Below are 26936 nucleotides of genomic sequence, written 5' to 3' on the forward strand. Positions count from 1 at the left end.
CTATAAGCAAGCAAGCTGAGCAAGCCAGGGGAAGCAAGCCAGTAAGCAGCATCCCTCCATGACCTCTGCATCAGCTCCTGTCTCCAAGTTTCTGCCCTGTGTGAGTTCCTGTCCTGATTTCTTTTGGTGATGGACAGCAATGTGGAAGTGTAAGCTGAATAAACCCTTTCTTCCCCAACTTGCTTCTTGGTCATGGTGTTTGTGCAGGAATAGAAGAAACCCTGACTAAGACATAAGGGAGAAGTGAGAGCCACTGCTCCTAGTCAGCCTGAGACTCTCAGTCATTATCTTTGGTGGTTTTAACTTTACCAGAGCAGGCAGGATTGAAAAATGAAGGTAGACTTTGGTTCACACACATTGTTCTCCCTGTTTTAAGCCTGATTGATAAGGAGACATCTTGTTCACAATTTGTTAGTGCACAGGTGAGCATTTTATTTAGTAAAACAAATTCTTGGAGGAAAAGATTTTTTTTATAATGATTTCAGGTTCTTCATAAATAAACTATTTGTAGGACACTTCATGTTTTATGTTTTTTGATATTGATTCAAGCCCAAGGCTTTTATTCATCCACTGTAGGACCCTGTGCGAGTCTCGAGTTAGGATTGCCTTGGGAGTGGAACAGATGTGCATTGAGTGCCGTGTTGGCTTGGCATTCCGATTACTACTAGAGGCAGACCTAATGCTCGGCCCCAGAGCGTGCTTTACCAGGTCAGCTCCCGGCAGGACCAGCAATTCAAGGCGGCTGCGTGTGTGCATCAATAGCACAGGCATCAAGACTGTAGACTTTACCCGGACTTCTCAGTCCAGTGAAGGGAGGACAAACAGTGCAAAGAGAGGAGAACGGGGCTCTGTGGAGAGTCTATAAGGAGCAATAACTGGAATTTGCCTGAGGAAAAAAAAATTGCTGGAAGAACACGTAGCCTGTGTGGATTAGACTAGACGTTAGGACCGAAGCTGCCAAGTTTATGTGGCTTTGTTTTTTTTTGTTTGTTTGTTTTTTGTTTTTGTTTTTGTTTTTTGTTTTTTTTTGAGACAGGATCTCACTATTTAGTTCGATCTGTTGGGCTTGAACTTACAGCAATCCTCCTGCCTCAGCCTCTCAAGTACTGGTATTATAAGCATAAGCCACAATACCTGGTGGTATATGAGTTCTCATATGGATTCCTTCAGGGTTAGATGAAAAGGAAGAAAAAATCAAGCTGGTGGGGCAGAAGGTAACAGAACCCATAAGGAATGGAGAAGCTTTTCAGGGAGTGGAAAAACTAGCACCACGGTACTGAGAGAGCCTGGCTTTAGATACACCACAGTGAGGAGGAAGCCACACAGGACGCAAAGTGAGAGTGTCACCCCATAAAAGTATAACAGATTGGTCAAAGGGTTTTCTTTCTAAGGCATACAATATGTTTCCCTGTACTGCCCATGACTGAGAATCGATGCTCTGGAATACTTAGCCTTAAGGATATTGCGACAATATCCTTATGATCTATGACAATATCAAATGATCTAGTCAGTCATTTGAGACAGATTTAGCTATACAGTTGAATTCTAGTACACTGAAGTTTCTTAAAAGTCATACATTCCCACAGGCGCGTCAATTAAAGATGAAGCATCCTAACTCCCTACATTGCAATAGAACCCTGGTTGAATTTCCCCAAATACTCTTATTTCATTGATAAGTTAGGGGGTAGGAGCATTTTCATTACCCTTTGCAAGAAAACAGATGTGATTATCATACATCTGCTCCTCTGAGGCTAGAAGGGAAAGAGGGCGTTGTCCCTTTAGGTTCCTATTACCCCCTTTCTGCTTTGAGCTCATATTGCTGCTAGTAGCACCTTTCCCAAAGCAGAGAAATAATGACAATTAAAAAAACAAACAAAAAAACAAAAACAAAAGAAACAACTGGCAGGCTGGTGAAATGGCTCAGTGATTAAGAGCATTGGCTGTTCTTCCAGAGGTCCTGAGTTCAATTTCCAGACACCACATGGTGGTTCACAACCATCTATAAGAGGATCTGATGCCCTCTTCTGGCCTGCAGATGTTTATGCATTAAATGCATTAATCTCACATTAAATAAATAAAACAACAACTAGATGCTTGTGTGGCTGGTGGAAGTGGGGCGAGGTTAATCAGGATTCAGAATTCATTCACATCTCCTCCCTCCCGCTCTATCTCCTGTACTCCGAGTAGGGTACCAGATTCTTGACTCCAGGTCAGTCAGTTGTCTGATGAATGCAGTAGGAGAGCATGAATAGGCTGGCTGTGCAGATCAGAGCAGGGGAAGAGCTTGGAGAGAGCTTGGAAGTCTGAGTGAGTTCCAACGGACAGCACAGGGAAGAAATTTCAGAAGTCATTTTTCCAGCTTGTCAGTCAGCAGCTCCAAGGTACAAAGCGTGGAGCAAAGCGTAGTGTACTCTACTACCATGTGCTGGGGGCCCTGTGCACGTTCATGCCTCCAGCCACAGAAACAGAAAAGAAAAATGTAGGTTCCTGGGTCTGGAGTTGCAAGCTACTGGTAAGGCTTGGGTTACATGAGTCCCGCAGCCTGAAGGGTGGGGTAGGGGGAAGGGGTTTTTTTTTGTGTGTGTGTGGTTGTTGTTTTGTTTGTTTTGTTTTTGATCAGTTAGCTCCTAGAACATTATAATTAAAATGTCAAGCTCTTAGAGGCAAAGAATTTACTCTTAAGAAGCTGAGTGTATGTATAGCTCACATCTGTCATGCAAACACCCAGGAGGCTGAGGCCCAGTAACAGACACAAGATGGCTGGGCTCTGATTAGAGAAAACGATCAGTTTCCAACAGTAAAGATCATCCTGTAGCAGGATTCCCCAAATGCCCGAAGAGTAGGGCTCAGGCCGTTTGGTCCTAGTTTTTAAGGGTTAGGATCTTTAAAAAATGCTAATGTCTCCTTCACTCGGGACTTATATCTCTGTGCACCTTGTCCTTTGAGTAAGGGAGGGTTACACTTACTGACTTCTAACAAACAAACCATGATGAGAGGTCACTTCTGGGACTGGGGCTGTGCTCCAGCTCTCTGGTTTTTGGTCTCTTTGATCACTCATCCAGAGGCAAGCAGGCTGTCATGGGTCGCAAGGCTAGAGATGGACAGATTCATATTGCAGAATTTAAATGTGCCCGTGTGTGTGTGTGTGTGTGTGTGTGTGTGTGTGTGTGTGTGTGCTCTCGCACGTGCATGTGTGCGTGTTGTATCTGTGTGTGTGCCGATGTGTGTGCATGAGTGCTTGTGCACATATAAGTGTGCAGATACAGAAAGTGGAGGCAAAAAGGAAACGATGAGAGGGGAGGAAGCAAGGGGAGAATCAGAGTAAGAGACACGAGCAAAAGGGAGAGTATTTCAGAGGTGGCAGGGGAATAGCAAGAGTAGGGAGGAGGAAGGAGGTAAGGCCATGGGGTAGAGGACAAATAAGAGCAAGATATAATGGCATATATATATATATATATTGATGCTGTAATCAAATTACTTTATGTGAAAAGAAACGACATTTTCCATTTTCAGTTCTTGAGGACGTTCAGAGCCCTGCCAAGACACCTGAGTGAACTTGGAAATTAAGCCTTTCCTCGTAGAGCTTTGAGACAACTGAAGTCCTTTACCCTTGTCAAGCGAGGGATTAAGAGGCCCTGACCCATGTAAAACGTGAGACAGTAAATGTTTAAGCTAGTAAATTTGGAATCAATTTACCATTTGTGCAGAAAACCAATACAATGGTCACTTACAGATCACTGAACACTCACTTTTATAAGACTACATGATTTAAATGCCCCTCAAAGTTCATGAGATAGAAATATAGGCGGTGGTGGTCCAGGCCTTTAATCCCAGCACTTGGGAGGCAGAGGTAGGCAAATCTCTGAGTTCAAGGCCAGCCTGGTCTACAGATTGAGTTCCAGGACAGCCAGGACTACACAGAGAAACCCTATCTAGAAAAACAAAAGAAAAAAGAAACAAACACCAGTCCTGCCACTGAGAAGGTGGACTTTCAGGATGTAAGAGAGGACACTAGAGTGTTTCCCTCGTGAATGAACTAATGTCATTGTCCTGGGAATGAGTTTGCTGTCGTTCAGTTGCTCTTTCTCCATGTGATGTTATTTTCCTGTCCTGTTATGATGCCTCAAGAAGACCCTGGACAGACTTTCTTAACCAGGACTTCCCAGCCTAGAACCATAATTCAACTTCTAATCTGTGCCAGTTACCAAGTCTGTTGTATTCTGTTCTGGTATCATGTGACACTGACTAAGACAAAGACCCAGCAGGATTCTAAAACTTGGCCAGCCTTTCTTCTCTGGAAGGGAATACTACTGAATTTTTCCCCTATAGATTATTTTTTATGATTATTTATATCACTATGGACAAAAATAACATCTTTATTTACAAAAGAAGAGTGTTCATCACCCAGACAATGATGACACGTCTGCAATTCCAGCCTTTGGGAGGTGGAAGCAGTAAGGTTCAAAGGCCAACTTTGGGCTAGGGAGTCTGGGGTGGGGGCTTGGGACAGGGAGAAGACACTCCTTTCTTTATCATTGTTCTCAGTTTGACTTCTCAATACTTGGCCAAGATACGCTGATAAAGGCACTTCCTGCCACTCCATACTTACAAAGTAGTCAGCCAGTAGAAGCTCTGATTTGTTTTCTATAGACAGGATTGCCGTTTCTTCCATTAGAGCCTGGATATCCTTTTCAATATCAACCTTGCTGATGGCACAGTGGATCTGTGTGTGGCACTGGAACACCAAGAAATGCAGAGTGGGGTGGTTGAAGAACTGACTCCCGCCAACCTTACCACGCACACCAGAAACAGAGTGGGCTCCACTACTCACTGTGGTCAGAGTTTGTCCGAAAAGAGAAATATGTTGGCTGTATTGGTTTAAGTTGTTGCATAAAAGTTGAATTCTTTCCTTTTCCAGCTCCAGCATGCTCTGAAGAGAATATAAATGAGGGACAATCAAATATTTGTTATGCAAAGCTTCTCAGCTCCCCCACAACCCCCACTCTGAGATAGCTTGAGCAAACTGTCCAGATTTGCCTTGGTAGATCCAAACTGCAGTTCAGGGGGGTTCCCACGGCAGGGTTATGACTTACTGTCCTAATACCCCCATTTAAGATTCTTTTAAATCACAAGCTTCCCTGAGATCCTTTAGCCTCACACAGCATGTAGGCAGATGCTACAAGTTACCAGCTGTTTATTTAAAAAAAAAAAAAAAAGGAGACAAAGAGAAAAGAAGGCATGAAACGCAGCTTTGATGTTTTAGAGGAGACTAATGCTCAGGAAAACCCATCTGTAGGTCTTAGAAATGCTTTTAGACACCAAATACTTTCAAAATAGTTGACAAAACAGGCAAGGCACATCCTCCTGCCTGTCTTTGTAGGAGTAAAGGAGACATGACAGTCCATGGTTTCATCAAAAGAAGAACTGGAGACAAGAATTGATAAAAAATAAATAAATAAATAAATAAATAAATAAATATAAAAAATAAATAAAAGAGAGCCAGTGAGATGGTCTGATAACCTTGTTACATGATGGAAGGGGAGAACCAAAGTCCCAATGTCCTGTGACCTACAACATACTCAGAGGCGTGGGTGGATGGGTGTGGTGCACAGTCACACACACACACACACACGCACACACACACACACACACAGATGCACACAGATGCATGCATGCAAATATTCTTAAAAATTGATAATAAGAAACTGGTTTATCAACAGTTTTGTCCAGAACTAGGGAAGGAAAAATCTCAGCTTCCTCTTGGTCTCATTTACTGTAGTGTTGCCATTTGTCGAAAAGCTAAAACAAGGGCCTGGGGAGATGCGTCAGTGCGTAAGAGCATTTGCTGCTCTTCCAAAGGTCTTAGTTCAGTTCCCAACAACCATGTCGCACAGACCAGACATGCATGCATAACATAAATAGAAATGAAATAAGTCTGTCTTTTTAAAGAAAGAAGAGCTGAAATCAGAAAATGCACACCTAGAAGCCTGTTATTAGAACAGAGGTAGCGAGTCTTCTTGGGCTACTTGCACTGGCAAGTTCTCCATCTAGTGCCAGGAGATCAACCCATCTTTGTTCCTAGCAAGGAATTTCTTGTAGAAATTGTAATTGGTTGTGGCTCCTATTGTATGTTAGAATAGGCTATAACAATCATAGTTAAAGAAAAAGAGGCCATGAATTTGAGGTGAAGTGGGGAAGGGGTATCATAGGAGGGGTTGGAGGGGAGAAAATGATATTGTATTTTAATTTTTATTGCAAAAAGTCTTTAAATAAAGTATATAAAGAGATGAACAAACAACAAAAAGGATACACCATTTTCTTGTCATCCCCCACCCCCTTTGAGACAAGGTCTCAGATAGCCCAGGCTAGCCTCAAACTTGCTATGGATGACACCTAAAGGATGACATGAGCTTCTGATCCTGTTGCCTCTACATGCTGCAGGCAGGAATTCCAGATGGGACGGTAGACATGTAACATCAGCTAGTGTGTGTGTGTGTGTGTGTGTGTGTGTGTGTGTGTGTGTGTGTTGATGGGAATTGATCCTCAATGGCCTTGTGTTTGTTAGACAAATCTACTAAGTGAGCTATATCTCAGCCCCAGTATTCTCTATTCTTTATTATTTTTATTTATGTATAGATGTGTGTACCTGCATGAGTTTAGGGACACCACATAACTGCAGGTGCTCACAGAGACCAGAAGGCATCAGATCCTCTGAAATTAGAGTTACAGGAGGTTTCGAGCCTCCTGATATGAGTGCTAGGAACTGGCCTCAGGTCCTCTGTTAAGAGCAGCAACTGCTCTTAACCAATAAGCCATTTCTCCAGCCTTCATAGCCTTTTGTATTATGTATATAAGATTTTATTGCTTGAACACTTCATGCGTGCATACAACATGCTTTGATCAAATGTGTCTTCTTTTCCTCCCCTCCCTCTTCTCTATTCTCCCTCTGCTTTGTGCCCCCATCTTCTGATTTTAAATTCACCGAGTCAACTGTGTGTTGCTATTAGTGCCTGGGTGTTGGACAATCTCCTGGAGCATGTGCAGTCTCTCAGTCACTGCATCCCTGAAGAAAACTGACTCTCCCTCAAGCAGAAACCATCAGCTGTCGTTGCTAGTTCTTTTGTTGGAGTGGCACTTCGTGAACCCCTGCCTCACCCATGCTAGAATTATGGCTGGCTCCATCTTGTGGAGGTCTTACATACATAGCCATCGCTGGTGTGAGTTCATGTGTACGACGGTGCTCTTTTCCCCAGCATGCTGTTTGAATGCACATGCCTATTTCCTCTGGTGCTTGTAGTTATCCTGGTCCCCCTTCCACAATGATCCCTGAGCCTTCCGTGAAGGAGTGTTCCATAGACGTCCCATGTAGGGCTGAACATCCCACCATCTCATTCTCTGCACTGTGACCGGTTTTGAGTTTCTGTTGTAGCTACCTGCTGCAAAAATAAGCTTCTCTGAGGAGTGGCAAGAGACGAACTAATCTAGTGAGTATAAAGACAAGAACTTCAGGGGCAGGTTGTGCTATGCTCATTTAGAGAATGTTAGGGGATCCCTTATTCCAGGGTCTAGCTAGCTGTGGAATTTTGGCCTTGCCGACACTACCAGGAATGATAGTTCTGTCTGGCAGAGCAGTCTTTAAATTCAGTTAGAAATATTTGTTTACTCCAATAACACATATGCCATTACTACACCAGTGGTCATATCAATTGTCAGGCTAATCTTTACTGTAACATATAGCTCTCACAGCTGGGAAAGATTGCTGGCTACTTTTCTCCCCTAGAACATTACAGCACTATGAAAGATAACTAGTAGGGAAATATTCTCTGATCTTTTAAAAAAAGGTTTATTTATCTTATTTTATGTGTTTTGCGTGTTTTGCCTATACATATGTGTCTATGACATGTGAATGCCTGCTGCCTCAGGAATGCTTTAACCACTGGATCATCTCTCCAGTCCCTGTTCTCCAGTCTTCAAGAGACTATTTGATGAGAGTAGAATCTCTAGTTCTAACCAGTTCTAAATGCTAACCTATATGAGAGCTGGGGTGTCAGAGTCTATTGTTTAAAGGTAGGAACATAGCCTCCAGATTTTATGTAGGATAACAAAAACTACAACAACTGGATTATAACTTTTAGCTAGCAAGGATGTGAGGAGCACACACGTGTTAAGCTTGTTAAGATTATACACCTAGCTCTGCTGGCTACTAACATTCTAGAGCAGTGTTACTGGATTCTAGAGTAAGTTACTGGATCCTTGCCACTCACTCGCTGATGTGTAGCTTTAGAGTGGGTGGGGAAGTTCAAAACTGAGGCAAAGTGAAGCCTTCAGAGGAGATTGTTAGGCCATGTTGGGACAGTGCAGGCTACATTATAAATTTCCAGAGGCATATGTGCTCTGACAGAGATGGCAGGTGTCTAAGACAGTCTCCACAAGCTGTTTTGATAAGATCAAGGCTCTGGGAAAATTGATGGGTAAGATATCCAAGGAAGAAGGATGGCTGAATATCGAGGCTTTTGATAAGCACATGGGGCAGCAGAAAGTCACAAGGTCACCACTAGCCTGATCCACTGTGGAGTCCTCCTATGTACATGTGCTAGATTTAATTTGTTAAACATATCCTTCAGCGTTTGCAATCTGAATTTATGTTTTTAAGCATGATAAGATTTACATAATATAAACATCATTTTAAATGACACATTTCACTGTTCTGAAGAACATTCACACTATGATGTCGCCCTTGCCAGCACAGTCTCCATGGCACTTTTCATCTTGTATAATGGAAACTCTCTACCCATGAAGTAATAACTGCCTATCCGCTCCTCCTCCTGGCCCTAACAGGTACCACTCAACTTTTTCACTCTCAGAACTTGAGCAATGTAGGTCTCAAGCAGGAAGAATCATCAAATGTATCCATAAAGTACATCTATGTTATAGACACGTCTTTAAGGCTGGATGATATTCCAGTGGGTGATTTGCTATAATTTGCTTATTGACGTGAGATTATTTTGTAGTTTCTTTAAATGGCAGCAACCAAGGGGTCAACAATAACAGCGTACATCTGTGCCAACACAGAGACATTTAGGTTTTGGTTTTTGTGCCTGCACCCCAACCCTTTGATGAAAGCCGGCAGTTACACCTTCAGAGTCCCCTGATTAGATAGATGGCTACACCCTTTTTGGTAAGTTAAGGGAGCCAAGTGACTCTGAGATAGTATCTCTAAAGTCACAGGGATTGGCCAATAGAATGTGACCAACTGTCCTTTCATCTTCCAGATAAAGAATTGAAAAGGCAAAATAATAGCCTATCGAATGCGTTGATTCCTCTAAGGCAGAATTAAAATGTCGAATAACAAATGCAGGTCACTGGTTTGGATCACCTCAAAAAGGAAAAAAGTTCTTTAAAAAAAAAATCAAGAAATCTGCTGTTTCAGCTTAGCAAATGGGAGTAAAAAATGTGGGGATGTGCAAAGGATGTGGGGGTCGGGAATAAAAGTCAGGCTTAGAACACAGTGCACCCTGGGCAGCAGCTGTTTCTTTACATCAATAAGCACAGAACCACAAGCATCAATCTGAGATTAGAATAACTGGTGTCCTTTCATAGCGATGGGAATGTTTAACAGCTTTAATTACATTTCAGGGAAATCGTTAAAATGATTTGTGTTTGCTCATGAAAAGAGGCAGAAATAAATTCCACCGTGCAAAGGGGAAAATCCATATCTCATTTAATGAGTTATTGCTTTCTAGTGTCTTGTTCTTTCTGTTTAAAAATAGTTGATAGAGAGACACACATTCTGGAGGGCCTCCAGCTGTTTGACAGCACAGGCGAAGGAAGTATGGTCAGAGAGTTACCAAGGAATGACGGATTTAGAGCCTGGCTAGGCTCAGATAATTCATGCTCTTCATTCATTCTCTCAGTTTCTGCTGCTCTGGCTTCGGGGTACTAAACGAGGATCTTGGAGTGATTGCGTTTTCATTTGAATTGCTTTCAAACAGAAGATGTATTCTACTATTTTCATAGCAGGGATTTCAAACTACAGCATGTCTAGAAGTTACCTGGATCCTTCCAAAAATCATGCAGAAGTTCTGAGTCACTGTGTCTGGGTGAGTTTTCACAGGCACCCTGATGCTTTGAGGCAGTCTCTTAGAGCCACAGTCTAAAAAACGTTCATTGTTCTTTCATTCAGAGATAACGATAACCAGCACTGAGCTGGCGGCACATTTCAGCACAGCGTTACACGTCTTCACGAATTTCACATTTCATGCTTGCAATTATAATTATAAATATACAAAAGACATAGAATGCTCCGAAGCATGTGAGACAGTGAGCTGTGGGGGTAGACCAAGTACACAGAAAGCAAGCTATTGCAAAATGAGAACATCATTTTTGAGGGTCCATGTAGAACAAGGAGGACTCTACAGTGTCATTATTCAGGTGGTTGATGCTGAGGAGACAGCTCAGGGTGCTGGGAGCTGTGACCTCACAGGGAAAGCAGACCCTAGTGGCCAACAACACAGTGGGGTCTGGGACACAAGAGAGTTAAAAGAGAATCCTACTCTTCCTTATGTCTTTTGGTAGATTTAGCACTTAAGTTTCAATTCTAATAAAACAATGAAAAAGCTGAAGTTGAAAGGAACTCTTTTGGAAGTGTAAATGAATATGTATCTTGTTACCATACATAACTTTGGGAAGAAAGAAGATAATTTGCACAATGTTGCAATTTAAAAAGAAAAAAAAAAACTACTGAAAGAGACTGGAGAGAGGGAGGAGGATTCCTTTGATTTTCTGAAACAGAAAACAGTTTTGCTAAATGACTGGGGCTTGCCTGGAACTTGCTGTCTAGACCAAACTGGCTTTAAACTTGAGTTGATCATCCTGCTTCTGCCTCTTGAGTGCTAGGATTATAGGTATGGGAAGCTCTTAGTGAGAGAAAAGGAAACAGATAAAGGAGCTAGAAAGTTCAGAAAGTCCTGTGATAGAAGCAGTGTCCGTAATACCTAACCCCCCTGAAGACTAGTCTGAAGTCAGTTGTCACAAGATAAATCTGCTACTGTCATCCACTGCTGTGGCATAGATCCAGGCTAGGGAAGATGGAGATGACAAACATACACAGTTTTTCTTGTAGTCCTTGAAGGGCGCCTAGGCATCTGTCACCAGAGCCAGCCGTGGAAGCTAACCTTCTGGGAAGCTATAGCTTCATTGGGCGTCCTAGGAACTGAGGAAAGATCAGCCCAGACTTCAAACGATAGAGGTAGTATTCAAATCCTTCATCATCTATATCTGGAATCTTCTCAGCAGAAAGAAGGGCAGGGCCAGGAGCCTATATTCAGTGATGTAATAATCCAGGCAGTGGCACACACTTACAGCCTCAGTATGTGAGAGGCTGATGCAGGAGGACTGCTGTAATTGAAAGACATCCTGGGCTACAGACTGAGACTGTGTCTCAAAAACAACCAAAGAAAACAAAAATCAAAAAACTGATTGAAAGAAGGGCTTCTTCTTGTGTCCCCATTTCTTCTTCTCTCTGATAGGAGTTCCTATCTCGTCTCTAACTCCCCATCTATCCCTCCCTGAAAGTGACTGAACTCGACACCATAGAGCCCTTCAGTCCTTGCTTGGTTATAAGCTTCCCTCTTTCAATTCTTATTGGTGTAGGAGCCTGCTGAATCTCAAAACGATGTTAGGCAAGTAGCTTTGCCTCTCTAGCCTCCACTGTCTCGGCTATCAACTGGGAGTAAAATGATTAATTTCCTCATAAGGTTGTGAAATAAAATATAATGAACATGAACGTACTTAGTTTAGTGTCTGATCACACGGAATTCCATGGACTTGATATAGATTAGTCTCCAGAGTACTTGTTTGTTTGTTTTTTTTTTTTTTTTAAGACAGGGTTTCTCTGTGTAGCCCTGGCTATGCTGGAACTCACTCTGTAGACCAGGCTGGCCTCAAACTTAGAGATCCACCTGCTTCTGGCTCCTGAGTGCTGAGATTAAAGGAGTGTACCACCACCACTACCAATTTTTTTCATATGAAACTTTTAAACATTTTTTAAAACTTATAATACATAGATAAAATGAAATAAAAATATTTATGTTCTTACCAACCAGAGTTGACAATTGTTTCCTATGGTTACACTGGGCTTTTTATTTGTTTGTTTGTTTGTTTTGTTAACTTGGTATAAGCTAAGGTTATCTGGGAAGGAGTCTTGAGAAAATGCTTCTATTGGCCTAGAGGCAAGTCTGCAGGGGATTTTCTTGATTAATGATAAAACCTACAGCCCAGCCCACTGTAGGTTGTTTCACCCTTGGGATTATAGTCCTGGGCTGTATAAGAAAGGTAGCTGGGCAAGCCATAGGCCATAGGAAAAAAAAAAACAGTAAGCAGGATTCTTCTATGGTCTCTGCTTGAGTTCCTGCTTCCACATTCCTGCTTTGGCTTCCTCCAGTGATGGACTGTAATCTATTCACCAAATAAACCCTTTCCTCCTTAGGTTGCTTTTGGTCATAGTGTCTTATTATAGCAGTAGAAACCTAACTAGGACAATGATTCTGTTTGTGTCAATTTGAAAATAGACACAGCAAAGCTGTTCGTATATGTTTGAAGTAGTGGTTAACGCTTTCTATTGCTTTATCAGATGCCATTCAGAGGCAGAGTGGCTGTACATTACAGTCCTGTGGTATTCACACCAGGAGTTTCATTTTCCTGGTTTTCAACACAGGTCTGGACACTAGGTATATGTTTACAAACTCATGTCACCTCGATATAGGCTAGGTAGGAGTTGAAGTTTTCTTGTATAGATGTATAAGTGATGTTTTCCGTAATATCATTGTTTTGAGGTTAATTCATATTTAAATATAGATTGGGTTAATTTATAGCTGGAAATTAGCCTACTTTATAAATTAGAGCGCATTGTAAGAGTATTCTACTGATGGATATGAAGATTGTTTTCTCACCATCTAATTATGAACTATCCTGTAATAAATATTCTGTGCCTCACTCTTAAAGTACATGCTAGACCTTTCTTCAGGATATATACCTACAAGAGAACTTCTGTATTAAGGGCAAGAACACATTTCTGATTTCCCAGATACTATTAACTTATTCTCATTAGAAGGGTTCAAGAATTCTTATTTTTAACATCCTTGCTATTACTAGATATTATCACCTCCTAATTTTGACACATGGTTATCTTTTAATGTAGTGATTTTGATTTTCCATCTTGACTTGTGCAATCCCACTTTTTGCCTATCTTTGTCAATTTGGCACAATTCATTCTTTTAAAAAATTATTTTATTTCATTTTATTTTATGTGTATCCACATATATTCAGTAACTGCAGAGGCCAGAAGAGAGTGTCGGAGTTACTGGACCTGGAATTACAGATGATCATAAGCTGCTATGTAGGTGCTGGGAATTGAACCCCAGTCTTCTGGAAGAAGAGCCAGTGGTCTTAACCACAGAGCAATCTCTCCAGCGGCCAGAATTCATTCTTTGTGGGTCTGTGTTACTGACAATCACGTTTAAGGTTTTGAGTTTAGTACCTTACTCATTGTTGGATATTGGTTGTCCAACAAAACACTGAATGCAGAAAACTCTATCACTGCACAAGATAGCTAAAACCCCTTTCTGAATCTCTAATACCTAAGCTTTAATGTATTTTCTTCTTCGATAGAGGTTTTTTTTAGCTCACTCTCCACTGAGATTTAGGAACAGGAAGTCTGGCTAATGACGCACATGAGCTTTTGTTGGTGATTCTGGTCATGGAGAAATGGAAATAACGTGAGGGAAAATGGTTTGTCTAGTGCCACAGTACCAGTGCGTGTCATAATCAAGGAAGAAATCAGGTCCCTTGAGTGAGAATCCAACCTTCACTTCCCAGGTCACACAGAACCTATTGGAAGAAGACAAATATGAATGTCTACCTTACCTTGTAGGAGTTTTCCAGGGTGCTTTCCCACTTCAGCCTAGTAGAATAGCCTGCCATGTTTTTTTGGTAGTAGCTTTCATCTTCTTTTTCCAATTTTTCAGTTGATTTTTTCAGCTTGTTGAGAAGCTAAAGTAAAACATCAGTGTCATACAGTTATCGCCACACTTACAAGAATTCACTTGCCGTCCCATGCATCAATCTTATGTGGCTCAGGGACATGTGTCTCACTTCAGCTCTTTATAAATAATAGTTACTATACAGACGACAAAACCTAGGTCTATTTCATTGTTGTATTTTTATTTTTGTTTTAAGAAACTATTAACGGACACTAATGTCTCTCAATATACCCTCAGCTTTACATTTGAGGAAATTGAATTGTCTAACATGAAGTGATTTGTCTACATCCCTCACACCAAGAAGGCCAAATGACTGAATTTGACAATTTACAGTGCAGATCTGGGGTCTTCAACTCAAAGTGCAATCCATTGGCCTATCCTGTAGTCTCATTCAACAAACCTTTAGGTTTCTCTATTCCTTTCTTTGTTGACTCAAGTAATTTTTAAAACCTATTTCTATAATAGGTTACCAAATTGTCTGACATCTCTGACATCTTCACACTAGAAGTAGAGCTTTCGAACGAGGCATCATGAGTCAGAAATCTCATTTCAGCTGTAGGACAAGTTATGTCACCTTCATAAGGTACAGGACTGTTTGATGGGGATGATGGCTCCCACTTCACTGAATTCCTGGGAGGATTCAATAAGGTAATTCCGGTGACGTATACAGTGCACCATCTATCTGGCACCTACCACAGCACTAAGCTTAATATCCATGCCCATGTTAAGGTTAAGGCAACAGGACACATGGTTACCTTTCATTTTGCTCTCCAGGGATCTGTCTTTCACAAAGAGTTCCAGTCAATGACATTTGCCATTCTGATTGTTAAGTCTCTGGGAAATCAAGGTTATGCAAAACTCTCTGGACCACCGTAGCTTAAATGGGTAATGAAAATGTCCAGACAAGAGATTTCATTTCTGAGAAATGAGAATTTGGATTGCATGAATGATTCTCAACTTTAATATTCTTAGATATGAACTAGAATGTGTAGAGTAGCAACTTATAGGGCCCCCAGTAGAGAAATTCAGTTATTAGCCATCTCTGGAGTGAGTATGTAGTAGACCCTCAGCTGACTCTCATGCACATGGTCCTTGAACTGCACTTGAAGGACCCTCCTGATGTTAGCAGTTTAGCAGTTTCAAGGACAGAGACAGAGGATTTTATGAACGACCCTCTTTATGTTTAAGGACATCGTGACGAATGTTACAATAATAGCGAACATTCATTCAAGATGCTGAATGTTAATACTATTCACTCTCTTATTCCAGTCAATACACTGCTGTTCTGTGATGTATGACCTATGCAAGGCACATTCAGTTCTGTATTTCAGGTGTAATGAGCCACATCTATCTGTAGAAACATGAGCTTGTGCATTTTAACCTGATAATGAAATAATACCCTGATATAGGAAAGAACTGATGGCTGGGGGAACAGAAAGAATGGTGGAGCAGGAGGCAAGGTCAAGTTGGGAAGGCCTTAACCAGTCACATGATAAGACAGTAAGTCATATTCTGAAGCCACTAGAAAGATTTCAAAGGCTTTTCATAAAAGAATATGTTGCTGACTCAAGTTTCAGGAAAGTCACCCTGTATGCAAGGGAGAGTAAGAGCCAATGTTCAAGGCAAAGAAACCCATTCATGAATTGTAGCAATCCAGGCAGACAATGACTGTGGCCAGGGTGGATGGCGGAAGGGAGAGGTCCATGTTAACAAGCTCACGAAGCCTTTGGTTTAAGGGTTAGAGCTGAGTGGAATGGGGAAAAGAGTTATCTTAGGTAGAAAGGTGATTTCTAGAGGTGCCAGGAGGCAGTTTAGTGACGGATATGGCTAGAGATATCAACTGAGGCATTGTCAGTGTAGAAATGAGAGTTGAAGCCTTGGGGATATATACATTGAGAACCTACTATTTACTGAGTTGCTCATATTGAGACTCTTTGGCTGGACACTGGAGAGATAACAGTGAATTAAACAGAGAGGCCCTGGGGAAAAACCCTCAAGTACAACAATATATAAGGGCCAGGTGGGGAAAAAAGATGACATCCGTAAAGGAACCTAAGATAAAATGTCCAAAGATGTAGGAGGACCAAGAATGGGATACTGACAATGTTAAAAGAAGAGACTGTCTCCAGAGGGGGAGCTCAATGATATACAGTGCTTCTAAGATGTTTGCCAGGTGCCTTGAGAAATGAACAGCACAGTGGAGATGGAACACAGATAAATACAGCCTAGTGCCAGGAGAGAGGATGATACAGTTGAATGGACAGGGCCATGGGAAGCTGCTTCTGAATCTTCCCACTCTCCCAAGGCAGGGGTGCATTGGAGTGAGTGGATGAGCACCCCTAAACCTGTATGTCCGATCCTAATTTCTCAGCATCACATTAGGAAATGGGAGTCTTTGAGAAGCAATCAGGGCTCAAGTGGAGCCCTTATGAATGAGATCAGTGACCCTATGAAAGGAAGCTTAGAGCTCTCTCTTTGCCATATGAGGCTATGACTAGGTTTCTGCAGTCTTGGCCCTCGCCAGAATCTGAGCCTGTAGACTCCTGAACTCTAGAATTCTACAACTACGGCCATTCTGACTGTTCAGAAGTTCAGTAAGGTATGTGCACTGGGCAAGTGTTTGGGCAGCTTCCTTAAACTAACTGTGCGATGTTTTTATTTGTGGGCTAGTCAAAAAGTCTTATTTATTTATTTATTTATTTACTTATTTATTTATAAACTAACGAAGAATACATTTTGCTGTTAAAGCTGCCCAGTTTGTAGGCTAGTCAAGGTCTTATTTATTTATTTAAAGACTACAAAGAATACATTCTGTTGTTAAAGCTGCCCAGGCTATGGTAACTTCTTATGGCAGCTCAAACAAACTAAGATGGACCTAGGAATTCAGAAGACTGATGGGAAGAACCACTGTGGGATGGGAGAGGCTGTCTCAGTGAGACACGACAAAGGGCATGAGACATGAGACATGGTCTGTGACAGCCATGGTGGTATAGTCTCAGAACACGGAATGAACTTGCTGCTATGCAGATAAAAATGAGCAGTGGGGAAAGAAACACGACAGCCCTCTGAGAGTGGATAGAAAGGACCGGTGCAGAAAGAACACGGAGAGGGTTTAGGCTAGCTTCCGGTGAGAACCAGGATGGCTAAACAGGAAAACAGGAAGAACTGCTGAGATGCCAGCACAGAGAATGATGACCGGACACTTCCGTGTGCAGGAGAAATGGAAGCCTGCTCTAGCGTTCAGCTCTAGGACTGTAACAGGCCACATGAAGCTCATAAAGAAGAAAGACCAAGTGGGGGTGATTCGGTCCTTCTTAGAAGGAGCAACAAAATACTCAAGGGAGCAAATATGGAGACAAAGTGAGGGACAGAAACTGAAGGAGGGGCCGTCTGAAGACCACTCCACCTGAGTATCTATCCCATGTGCAGTTACCAAAGGTAGATGCTGATGTGGAAGTCAGGAAGTGCATGCTGATAAGAGCCTGATATGGATGTCTCCTCAGAGGTCTTCAAGAGTCTGACATATTCAGAGGCAGATGCTCACAACTAGCCATTGAACTGATCATGGGTTTCTCAATAGAGGAGTTAGAGTGAAGACTGAAGGAGCTGAAAAGATTTGCGGCACCATGAGGAGAGCAACAATACCAACCAACCACAGCTCCCAGGGTCTAAACCACCAGCCTGGGAGCACTTAGGGAGGGATCCAGGGCTTTAGCTGAATATGTAAGAGTGGAGGGCCCTGCTGGGCATAGGTGGAAGAAGAGAACCTTGACCTCATGAAGGCTGGACGCCCCAGGGGGTGGGAATTTTGAGGGTGGGGAGGTGGGAGTGGGGGGGTAGATAGAGGTTACATCCACAGAGAAGAAGGAGGAGGGATGAGGGGATTGGGGGTTCCTGGGTGGGTGGGGGATAGGGTAAGGGGACAACATATGAAATGTAAATAAAACATCCAATAAAATAAATTTAAAAAAAAGTTAAAGATAAAACAAACAAACAAACAAACATCACAGCTGCTAGTTAAGCAATAACTAAGGCTGATATCTGTGATATTAGCACAGGCAGAGGTCGTGAGTACAGGCCCACTATAGGAAGGTGGGTGGAGGGCACAGCAGAATTTCACCTCGCAGGGAAGCTGCTAATGAAGGAAGAGGAAACACACGGCTCGTCTGCAAGAGCTTTTCTGTTGTTGCTATTGCTTGACATTGAAGAAGAATAGCTTCTAATGAGGGCTGGGAGGAAGGCTTGGACATGCCCTGGTGCTGAGAATCTTTACATAAAGTGAATCAGCCTCCCCTACGGCTGTTCATTATTGAATTTGTTCTGATCATTTTGAACTGTGAAGACTGACACGTGAAGAAGTAAGAATATTCTGAATCCTGCTAACAATGAATTTAAGTTATTCAGCTGAAGTGATAGAACCACTTGCGATGCCAATTTTCTTTTCCCTTTTAAGGATTTCTGGGTGCCATGGTGCTGGCTGCTTTCCTTGAGGGAGACTTAAAGTTGGAGAAAGTGTGGAATGTTTTAGTTTCTGACATGGGGCACACGGAACAAGAGTTGGGTTAGATGAGGTATAGGTCAGCGTTACTTGTGTTCATTTTTTTGTCTAAGAACACAGCTGTCAAGCTGACTCTTTTTTAACCCATGAATTGGTACTGTTGCCCACACATGGACAGTTATGGAGTCTGACCTGACTGGGGGGATCAGGGGTTCTGCAGCAGGAGCTGCTGTGTGGAGCCCCACAACAGCCTTCACTTCCAGCATCATGGACCTTGTGGCCCATTAGTATGTATCTGGGCCATTCGGATTTCTACATGTATTATCTGGCTTTATCTAAGTTAACAACAAGTACACTAACATTTTAAAAAGATTTATGTCAGAAATTCGGGGTTGTTTTCTCTAAGAAAGAAAACACAAAGACGAAACAAACCCATCTCAGTGGATATCCTCTTCTGTTCATGGTGACAAACACATTATTGTTCAAAGGAAAAATGAAAACCCTAGGCAATATAGGAAGGTATGACAAGAACTTGATGTAAAATGTAATTACTATCTTAAAAGCTCAAAATGTCAAGATGAATGGTAGCAATGTAAATTTATATTTATTGTGATTAAGTCTATACCTTCCCCCAAGGGTATTTTTTGTTTGAATTCTTATTTAATAATTATTTCCTAACTACATGAAGATACCATGGTTAGCTAACCATTTAAAATGCAATTTTATCTTTATCTCATCTTGTAAGCATTTTGACTTTTCATTTTATAATGTTCACAAATATTAGTATAATATGCAAAGTGCTTTATACAATATCCCATAAGCATAACTATGTATATTTACTTATTTGGAGTGGAGGTAGGCTTCTCTGTCAAAACTGTGGATATCACAAGCCTAATACGCAAGTCAATGATATATTTCAAAGGTTTTATGTGGACCACAAGTAACTTTCAAGTCCCTTTTCAGGCTTGGTTAAGCTACAGATCCCTACAGAGGGAGGGGCAGCCAGGTCTCTGTGCTCCCATGGAGGGCAGGAAGCCGCATCTCTGAACAGTGTGTACCTGGCTGCCATGATAGCTTACCTTCTGCTTCTCCTTCTGGGTCACGGATTGCTTGGAGTTTTCTACAAGGTGGAAAAGTGCTTCATGCTTCTTGGTACTCATCATTAATTTTTTCTTAGCCTAGAGACAGAAACACACAAACAAGAGAAGGCAGGAAGGAAGGAAGGAAGGAAGGAAGGAAGGAAGGAAGGAAGGAAGGAAGGAAGGAAGGAAGGAAGGGAAGGAAGGAAAAAGACTGATATTTAGAGAAAAGCTCTTTTATTTCAGAATGAGGTTTGTTTGTGAATAAATGTGAATCTTTACTTCTTTGTTTCCATCCTTCATCTCAAAATATGCCCAAAATAGCACAGCAGCAAGTATTTTGGTAAGGAACCACTGTGGGTTTTGTTATGATATTGGGTATATATGAGAGTCAGATGTTTGCTACCTCACCTTGAGCTAACACTCCTCTGGCCTTGGCCCCTGAGTGCTGCAGTTGCAGATATACACCACAGCGCCCAGACTAAGAGTTCAAAATATAAAATGAAATTATGTGGGGGGTCGGGGGAGGAGGAGAGTGCAGGACTCTGTCCTTGGGAATCAGAGGGAAGCCCACTGTCTCCCTTGGAATGTGTGAAGACGCTACATAAGGGAGTTCAAGGACAAAGCTGCTCACAGTCCCTCCTCTGTCTCAGGCAAGTACCTGCTGACAAACTTGGGTGAGCCAAGAGTAGTTGGCTCTTCAGAATTTGAAACTTGACCTCTGAAGCAGACTCCACTTCACAACTGACATGTGGAATCTTGTCTTGTATTGTAATGAGAGGGGAAATGATTACAGCTCAAGAAGACTATGTGATTGAATGACTTTGCCATTCTTCGTAAAACAATAAAATCATTAAAAAACAACTTTCAGAAACTGGGGGATAATAGGAGGTAGATTTTGTTCTTTGAAGCAAACAGCTATAGAACCTTGTCTCTAGCTTTTGATCCATTGTATCGACTTCCCTGCGAGAACTGAGTGTTTACAGATAATTGTTTTTTCAAGACAAACATCTTTAAAAAGAAACCTCAGAAACTCAAGAGCAAAATTAAAAATAAGTGATTGGATTTTTTTTTTTTTGACTTTGAGTTATGTTCTCAATGTGACTCTCATGAGCCTCTTTCTGTCAGGACAGTTACCACAGGGTAGGAATTTGTTTGTCTTAAACAGTTTTCATCTTGGTCTCTGAAGTCTTCAACTTCAGCATGAATTTAGAAGCAAGCCCGAGGCCAGCTGCTTCTGAGATCATCTCTGGTTATTTGGTACAAGTGGCTGTTTACTTGCAAAGGATCATTTGAGTTACTAACATTTTGGAGATGAAAAAGGAAGAAGTCCACTCTTGGAGTGCAAATCTTCTTCAAAACCATGATTGGATTTTCTTAGCAGATTCTCCAGCCTCACATCCTTCCTTCTCAAAGCAACTACTCCTACACAGGATTGTTCTAGAATAATCTTCCATACATATGGGTCTCATCTGCTGTTTCTATAGCTTAAGAACCAATAATGGAATTCTCTAACTTCTCAGATCAAATCACAGTCTCTCTAGAAGAATTCTTATGCTTTTTCCTGCATTTGTTATCTAGCCAACTAAATTTTCAAGTAACTGAAAACTATGAGCAGATCTTAGTGTAGTGTGTACAGAAGGTAGACCGTGTGTAATTGTAGAAGCAACACGTGTTCCCTTTGACGTCTCCACACTCCTTACAGTGCCCCCTCAATTGCAAGGTAGAGCTCTCTAACAACTTTACACAAATGGAGAACCAAACTGGTGTTTGTTACTTTTCCTAAATTGTAAATTTCACAGAGAGGCAGCCAATATGCTGACACAGGGCAGTGACTCTGGAGTCCAAGAACTTTTAAGACTTCATGGTTTAACCATTAACCAGATTCAAAACTTTGGAAATGACCTTGACATTGCAAAGTTACATATCACCTCAGTTGTGTGGTGATGAATACACAAATATATAGCACATAAGTGCCATGTAAATATTAGCCATAAAGAGTAACCATATTTTGAATCATCCTCTACTTCGGATGAATTGAATGACACATCTATATAATAACTCAGGTGAGTTTTTTTCTCTTCAATAAGTGCATAGAAAAGCATTAGAACACATAAAAATATGTGCACAAAAGCAGAGTCCTACCCTAAAAACTGACTTTATGTAACTGCTGTTAGTGGATACTTGCCTTGATTTGCTGATTCCAGTTATTAATAACAAGGTTTGCTGTCTTTTCCACTTCATTATCAAGCTATGGAAGAGAAAAACAGAAAGAAAAAAGTGTTTCTTTCTTGCTTAGTCACTGCTATTGATTAAGTATCAATGAATCCCAAAATTCATAGGTTGAAACCTATTTCTGCTACATCATAGCATTAAGAGGTGGGACTCTGGGAAGTGAATGGACCATGTGAATACAGCTCTCATACATGGACGAGTGCCTGTGGTTGTTTGAATGATAATAACCCCCCATAGGTTCATATATTTGAATGACTAGTCCCTAATTGGTGGAATGTTTGAGGATTGGGTGATGTGGCCTTGTTGGAGGAGTGTCACCAGGAGTGAGCTTTGAGGTTTCAAAAGCCCAAGACAGCCCACTCTCCCCTTTCTGTGCCTTAGGGTTAGGCTTTAGCTCTCAGCTACTTATCTAGCACCATGCCTGTTATGCATGCCACCATGCTCTCTGCCATGATGATAACGGACTACTCTCTGAAACTGTCAGCAAGTCCCCAATTAAATGCTTCTTTTTATAAGAGTCGTCTTGGTCACGGTGTCTCTTCACAGCCATAGAATGGTGACTAAGACAATGCCCTTATAAAAGACACCTCAAGGCCTCCTTCACTCTTATACCATGCAAATGCATAACATGAAGATGACCATCTATGAAGAATGACCAATTCCTCACCATAGACCTAATCTGCTACTGCTTTGATCCTAGGATTCTCAACCTCAAGAACCAAGAGGAATGGGTTTCAGTGATTTCTCAGCCACCAGCATTGTTCAAACTCAGTTAGAGTGAGTTACACTGTACTCATAGTGATGACTTGCTAATTCTGGCACAATCACTCTCATGGTTTATCTGAGCTTCAAAACCCTAGAATGGACATATCTGGGCTTGTCTCCATGTCAAGTGTCTCTTGACATGATTTACAAAATAGCGGTTTCTAGTCTGTAACAATGTGAAAAGGCACATGTATGCGTGTCACCTTGGTGGGGATGATCACTCCCCTTCAACATCAATTCATGTTGCAAAAACAGCCACAGAGTGAGGATCAGAAACTTGATTTTCACCCGTCATTAGATATAGAGTACACGGTATATTGTAACAAATACAGAAAGCAATGGTTTTGCACACTATGCCAATTCTGATTGTATAGATGTAGCTGAGATGTAGAGCAAATCTTCTCTTAAAACTAAGATCTGCTTTGTATCCTTCGTGAGAGTGTGGGAGGGTCGTTGCAACAGTGAACAGGAGATAACGGGGACAGGTGATGGAGGAGCATCATGACATCAGCTACCTAATGTTGTGATAAATCATCATAACACTGATTAGTCTATGGTACTAAACGTCATTATCATATTGCTATATGATATGTAAAATATTTTATAATTAATGAAACTTAGGCTTGCTTTGAGTTTGTATATAGGTTGCTGCCAAAAGCAGATGGCTATATTGCTTTCAAGTGATTTTTGTAGCTTTCTATTACCTAAGCTCTAGGTAGGACATCCATTCTGGTGGAATGCATGAGTATATAGACAAATGCTGGCTCTACTTTCAAACTTCACTCTATGAGTTTATATTTCATTTCTTTCCATTCCTCTTCTATCTGAGTTTTCCCAGCTCCCATAGTTCTTTTGATTTACAACCTATCTGAAGCCCCTTTCTAGTAACTATCCTTTCCCCTTACAAGGACCACCTGCTAAGACTCAGGTACTTCTTGCCTGCACTTGGCCCTGAACCTCCCCATCAGAGCACTGCAGCATTCATTAGCAGCTACGCATGTTGCATTGTCTAAAGTAGCTAACCACTTCGATACACAAGAGGGAGCAAGGTAGCACACACAAGGAAATTGCTTTGGAAGGAAGGCACATGCCCAGAGCAGAGGACACACTAGTGAGGACCAGCTGTTCTAGATAGGAGTGCCTGATGCTTCCTTTTAATCGTAAGGCCATCGAGAGCTGCACTATTAGTACCTTTAAGGAATCACACCAGTAAGCAGAAAAGCATCTTTTGAAACAAATTTTGCTTATGAGACTGGGTTGTAGCTCAGTGACAGAGTTAGAGTTAACAAACTAACAATTAACAATTACAAGTTAACAATTGTAAATTCCATTTCAAAAGTACTAAAAAATGGAAAATAACCTGACTTTACCATCTCAAAGTAGTTCTTATTAACACTTTGGGAAGGCTCTTCCAGTGGAGATTTTATTACTTATTAGATTTCTTTCATCTCAATTTTACATTTGATACCATATGTAAAAAAAACCTTGTTTATAATTATGTGTATATGTATATGTGTATGTGTGCACAAATGAGTGTGGATGCCCATAGTGGCCTCAAGAGGGCACTAGACAGCTGCTGTTGTAATTACAGATGGTTGTGAGCTACTCAATATGGGTGTTGAGATTAAATTTCCTGTCTTCCATAAGAGCAGGCCCTGTTTGTAACCACCAAGGCATCTTTCAAAAGCGCACTATATATGTATATATACTATATACTGTCTTTGCAGTGCTGAATATTGAACTCAAGGCCGGAAACCAGTTAGGCAAGCATACTGTTCCAGAGCCATGTCCCCGGCTCGCCTATAAACCTTTTAATGACTCTATTTTATTCTATTGCTTGACTTCACCCTGATTTATTTTTAATGATAAAGTAGTTGTTACTTATTATTTTTCACTATATTGCAAACACTGTTTTATCAAACATTCTTGGTTTTTTTTTTTTTTTTTAAAGATTTATTTATTTATTTTATTAGTACACTGTCGCTGTCTTCGGACACACCAGAAGAGGGCATCCAATCTCATTACGGATGGTTGTGAGCCACCATGTGGTTGCTGGGATTTGAACTCAGGACCTCTGGAAGAGCAGTCAGTGCTCTTAACCGCTGAGCCATCTCTCCAGCCCAAACATTCTTGTTTTATTATAATTTTTTTCATTATAAATTTCTGAGACCCAGTATCACTGTAGCCTTTTGCTCCGTAGGCTGTAGACAGAAATCTTGCTCATGTGTTTATTTCTTTAGTCCTTTGAGTACTGTCTCAAGCTGGTTTTGAAAATGCTGTGTAATCAAGACTGATCTTGAACTCTCTATTCCCCTGCCCCCCACAACCCAAGTGCCAAGATTTACAGGCATTCAGCACAACACCCAGCTTTTTTTTTTTTTTTTTTTTAACACAGGGTCTCAGTATGTAGTCCTGGATGGCTTGAAATTTACTGGCCTAGAATGCACAAAAATTCACCTTCTTCTGCCTCATGAATGTGTTTGGTTTGTTTGTTAGGAGTGTTTTATTATGCTGGGGTTTGAACCTAGGGCCTTGGGCATGTGAAGAAAGTGTATTTGCCACTGAGTTTTACCCAGCTCTAGAAATCTTGCTTTTAAGAGAAAAACACAGCTCCGACTTACCGATTTTCTCTTCTTTTCTTGCATGCTCAGAACTTGGTGCGTCGGCTTTATTGCTTCCAACTCAATTGCTTTGCCAAGTTTTCTGGAAATAGAAAATTATCTTGGGTTTACATCTAGTGTCCAAATTGGTTTCTGGGGGGATAAGTGAGGGGCAGGTTACAGCCACTATTCAGGGCAGGTTTGAAGAGGGATATTGACACCCACCCTCTCTAAGAGTGTGACACCTTCCTTTGGTGTAGGGGCAAAGGTATGGGTGGGTGGGGTTAGGAGAGGGTGAGGGGACAGTGTTACTAGAAGTACTCACTGATGGAGGTCTGCTGCGGATTTCATGCTCTCTGAGGCCCAGGCCCAAGCGGTGCTGAGACAGCTGGAGACAAAACCGGGTGGAGATGAAGGTGGGGGTCGTTCTCTAGTGAGCTCTGAGAAATGAAGCATTACAACCCCCAGACTGCCCCCACCCTCACACCCATTCCCTTGATGGGGTTTCGATTTTTCCAGGAGATTAAATTCAGCCAGTATACGTATTTGTGCCACAGACATTCTATACACAGCTCCTCCCCCAACCCCGTGCTGATTTTTTGTTTTTCCTTTTAGATTTTCATCTTCTATTTTATGTTTGCAGAAAGTCAGGGAAGTAAAGTGGCCAAGGAATGGAGCAGGTGTATGTGTGTGTGTATGTGCGTGTGTGGGGTGGGGGGGACTCTAAAAGATTCTCACAGAAAATCAGGTCCCTCACCTTATAGATGAATAAAGCAAGTCTTTGAGGATGTAAGTGACAATGGATTTGAGCTCAAGTGCCTGGCACACGTGCCTACTGCTCTTGAGATTGGAGCCCAAATCCTGCACCATGGTGACTTTTAGGACAGCCTCAGAACTTCCCTGGTCCTGTGTCTAATAAACACAAAGGTCACTGCCATATTCCTGGGGGCCTTTAGGGAGAACAGGAAGCTTGACGCTATTTCCTCCCACAGCAGAAGTCAGCTCTAGGGAGTCCATAAGGAGTCCTCGGAAGTCAGGACAGATACATTAGTTAACTGCAGGACAGAGCACATGCCAATTTTAAGGAGGAGGAAGAGAGTAAGCTGTAAGCTGCCTTCCAACCAGAAGTGGAATGGATCCGAGGTGAGCCTCCAGTGGCCTAGTCTACATCTTGCACTGGGACAATAAGAAAACCAGACCAAAGGGCAGGGTTTCTACAATTAAAGCAGCACCAGAGAGTCCCAACTGTGTGTTTCCAAGAGACAGGAAAATACAGAAAAGATAAAACTAATTTGGACTCATATGAAGGGCCTCAGTTGTTGTTTGTTGGTGGTTAGGGCAGGGATGCTAACAGGAAGAAGCAACTTGGAGTGTGTTGGAAATGTCTGACTCTGGTGATGGTCAGTTACCTGGTGTACACATCAGTTAGACTGGGCTCAACCCTACACTTAAAATAAGCGCTGCTGGACAACATGACTCATCCCTGTAATCCCAGCCACTGGGAGGTAGTAGCAGGAGGATCAGATTGTCTCAGGTTACACAAGGAATTTGAGATCAGCTTGGGCTACACTGATTCCACCAACAGATAAGTGCTTATTATTTCATGTAAATTAAACCAAACCTAGTTGTTTTTTATAAGGATCTGAGAGACACTTCACTGTAGAGAAGCTCCCAGGTGATTGCACAGCTGCTGGATAGCTTAGCAGGAAATGCATCCTGC

General features: G+C 41.7%; 1 protein-coding gene across 1 annotated transcript in view; it reads right to left on the bottom strand.

The window, feature by feature from the left end:
* Positions 1-26936, bottom strand: part of Nostrin (nitric oxide synthase trafficking) — a 61913-nt gene that overhangs the window by 10890 nt on the left and 24087 nt on the right. The window contains exons 4-10 of the mRNA XM_028763052.1: positions 25542-25604; positions 25238-25319; positions 21805-21867; positions 19617-19715; positions 13924-14049; positions 4832-4930; positions 4610-4735 (exon numbers count right to left, since the gene is read on the bottom strand). Of these exons, the coding sequence (XP_028618885.1) occupies positions 4610-4735; positions 4832-4930; positions 13924-14049; positions 19617-19715; positions 21805-21867; positions 25238-25319; positions 25542-25604 (658 nt within the window). The remainder of the gene's footprint in view (positions 1-4609; positions 4736-4831; positions 4931-13923; positions 14050-19616; positions 19716-21804; positions 21868-25237; positions 25320-25541; positions 25605-26936) is intronic.

This window comes from Grammomys surdaster, unplaced genomic scaffold (genome assembly GCF_004785775.1).
Source record: "Grammomys surdaster isolate TR1022 unplaced genomic scaffold, NIH_TR_1.0 136, whole genome shotgun sequence".
Classification (NCBI taxonomy): Eukaryota; Metazoa; Chordata; class Mammalia; order Rodentia; family Muridae; genus Grammomys; species Grammomys surdaster.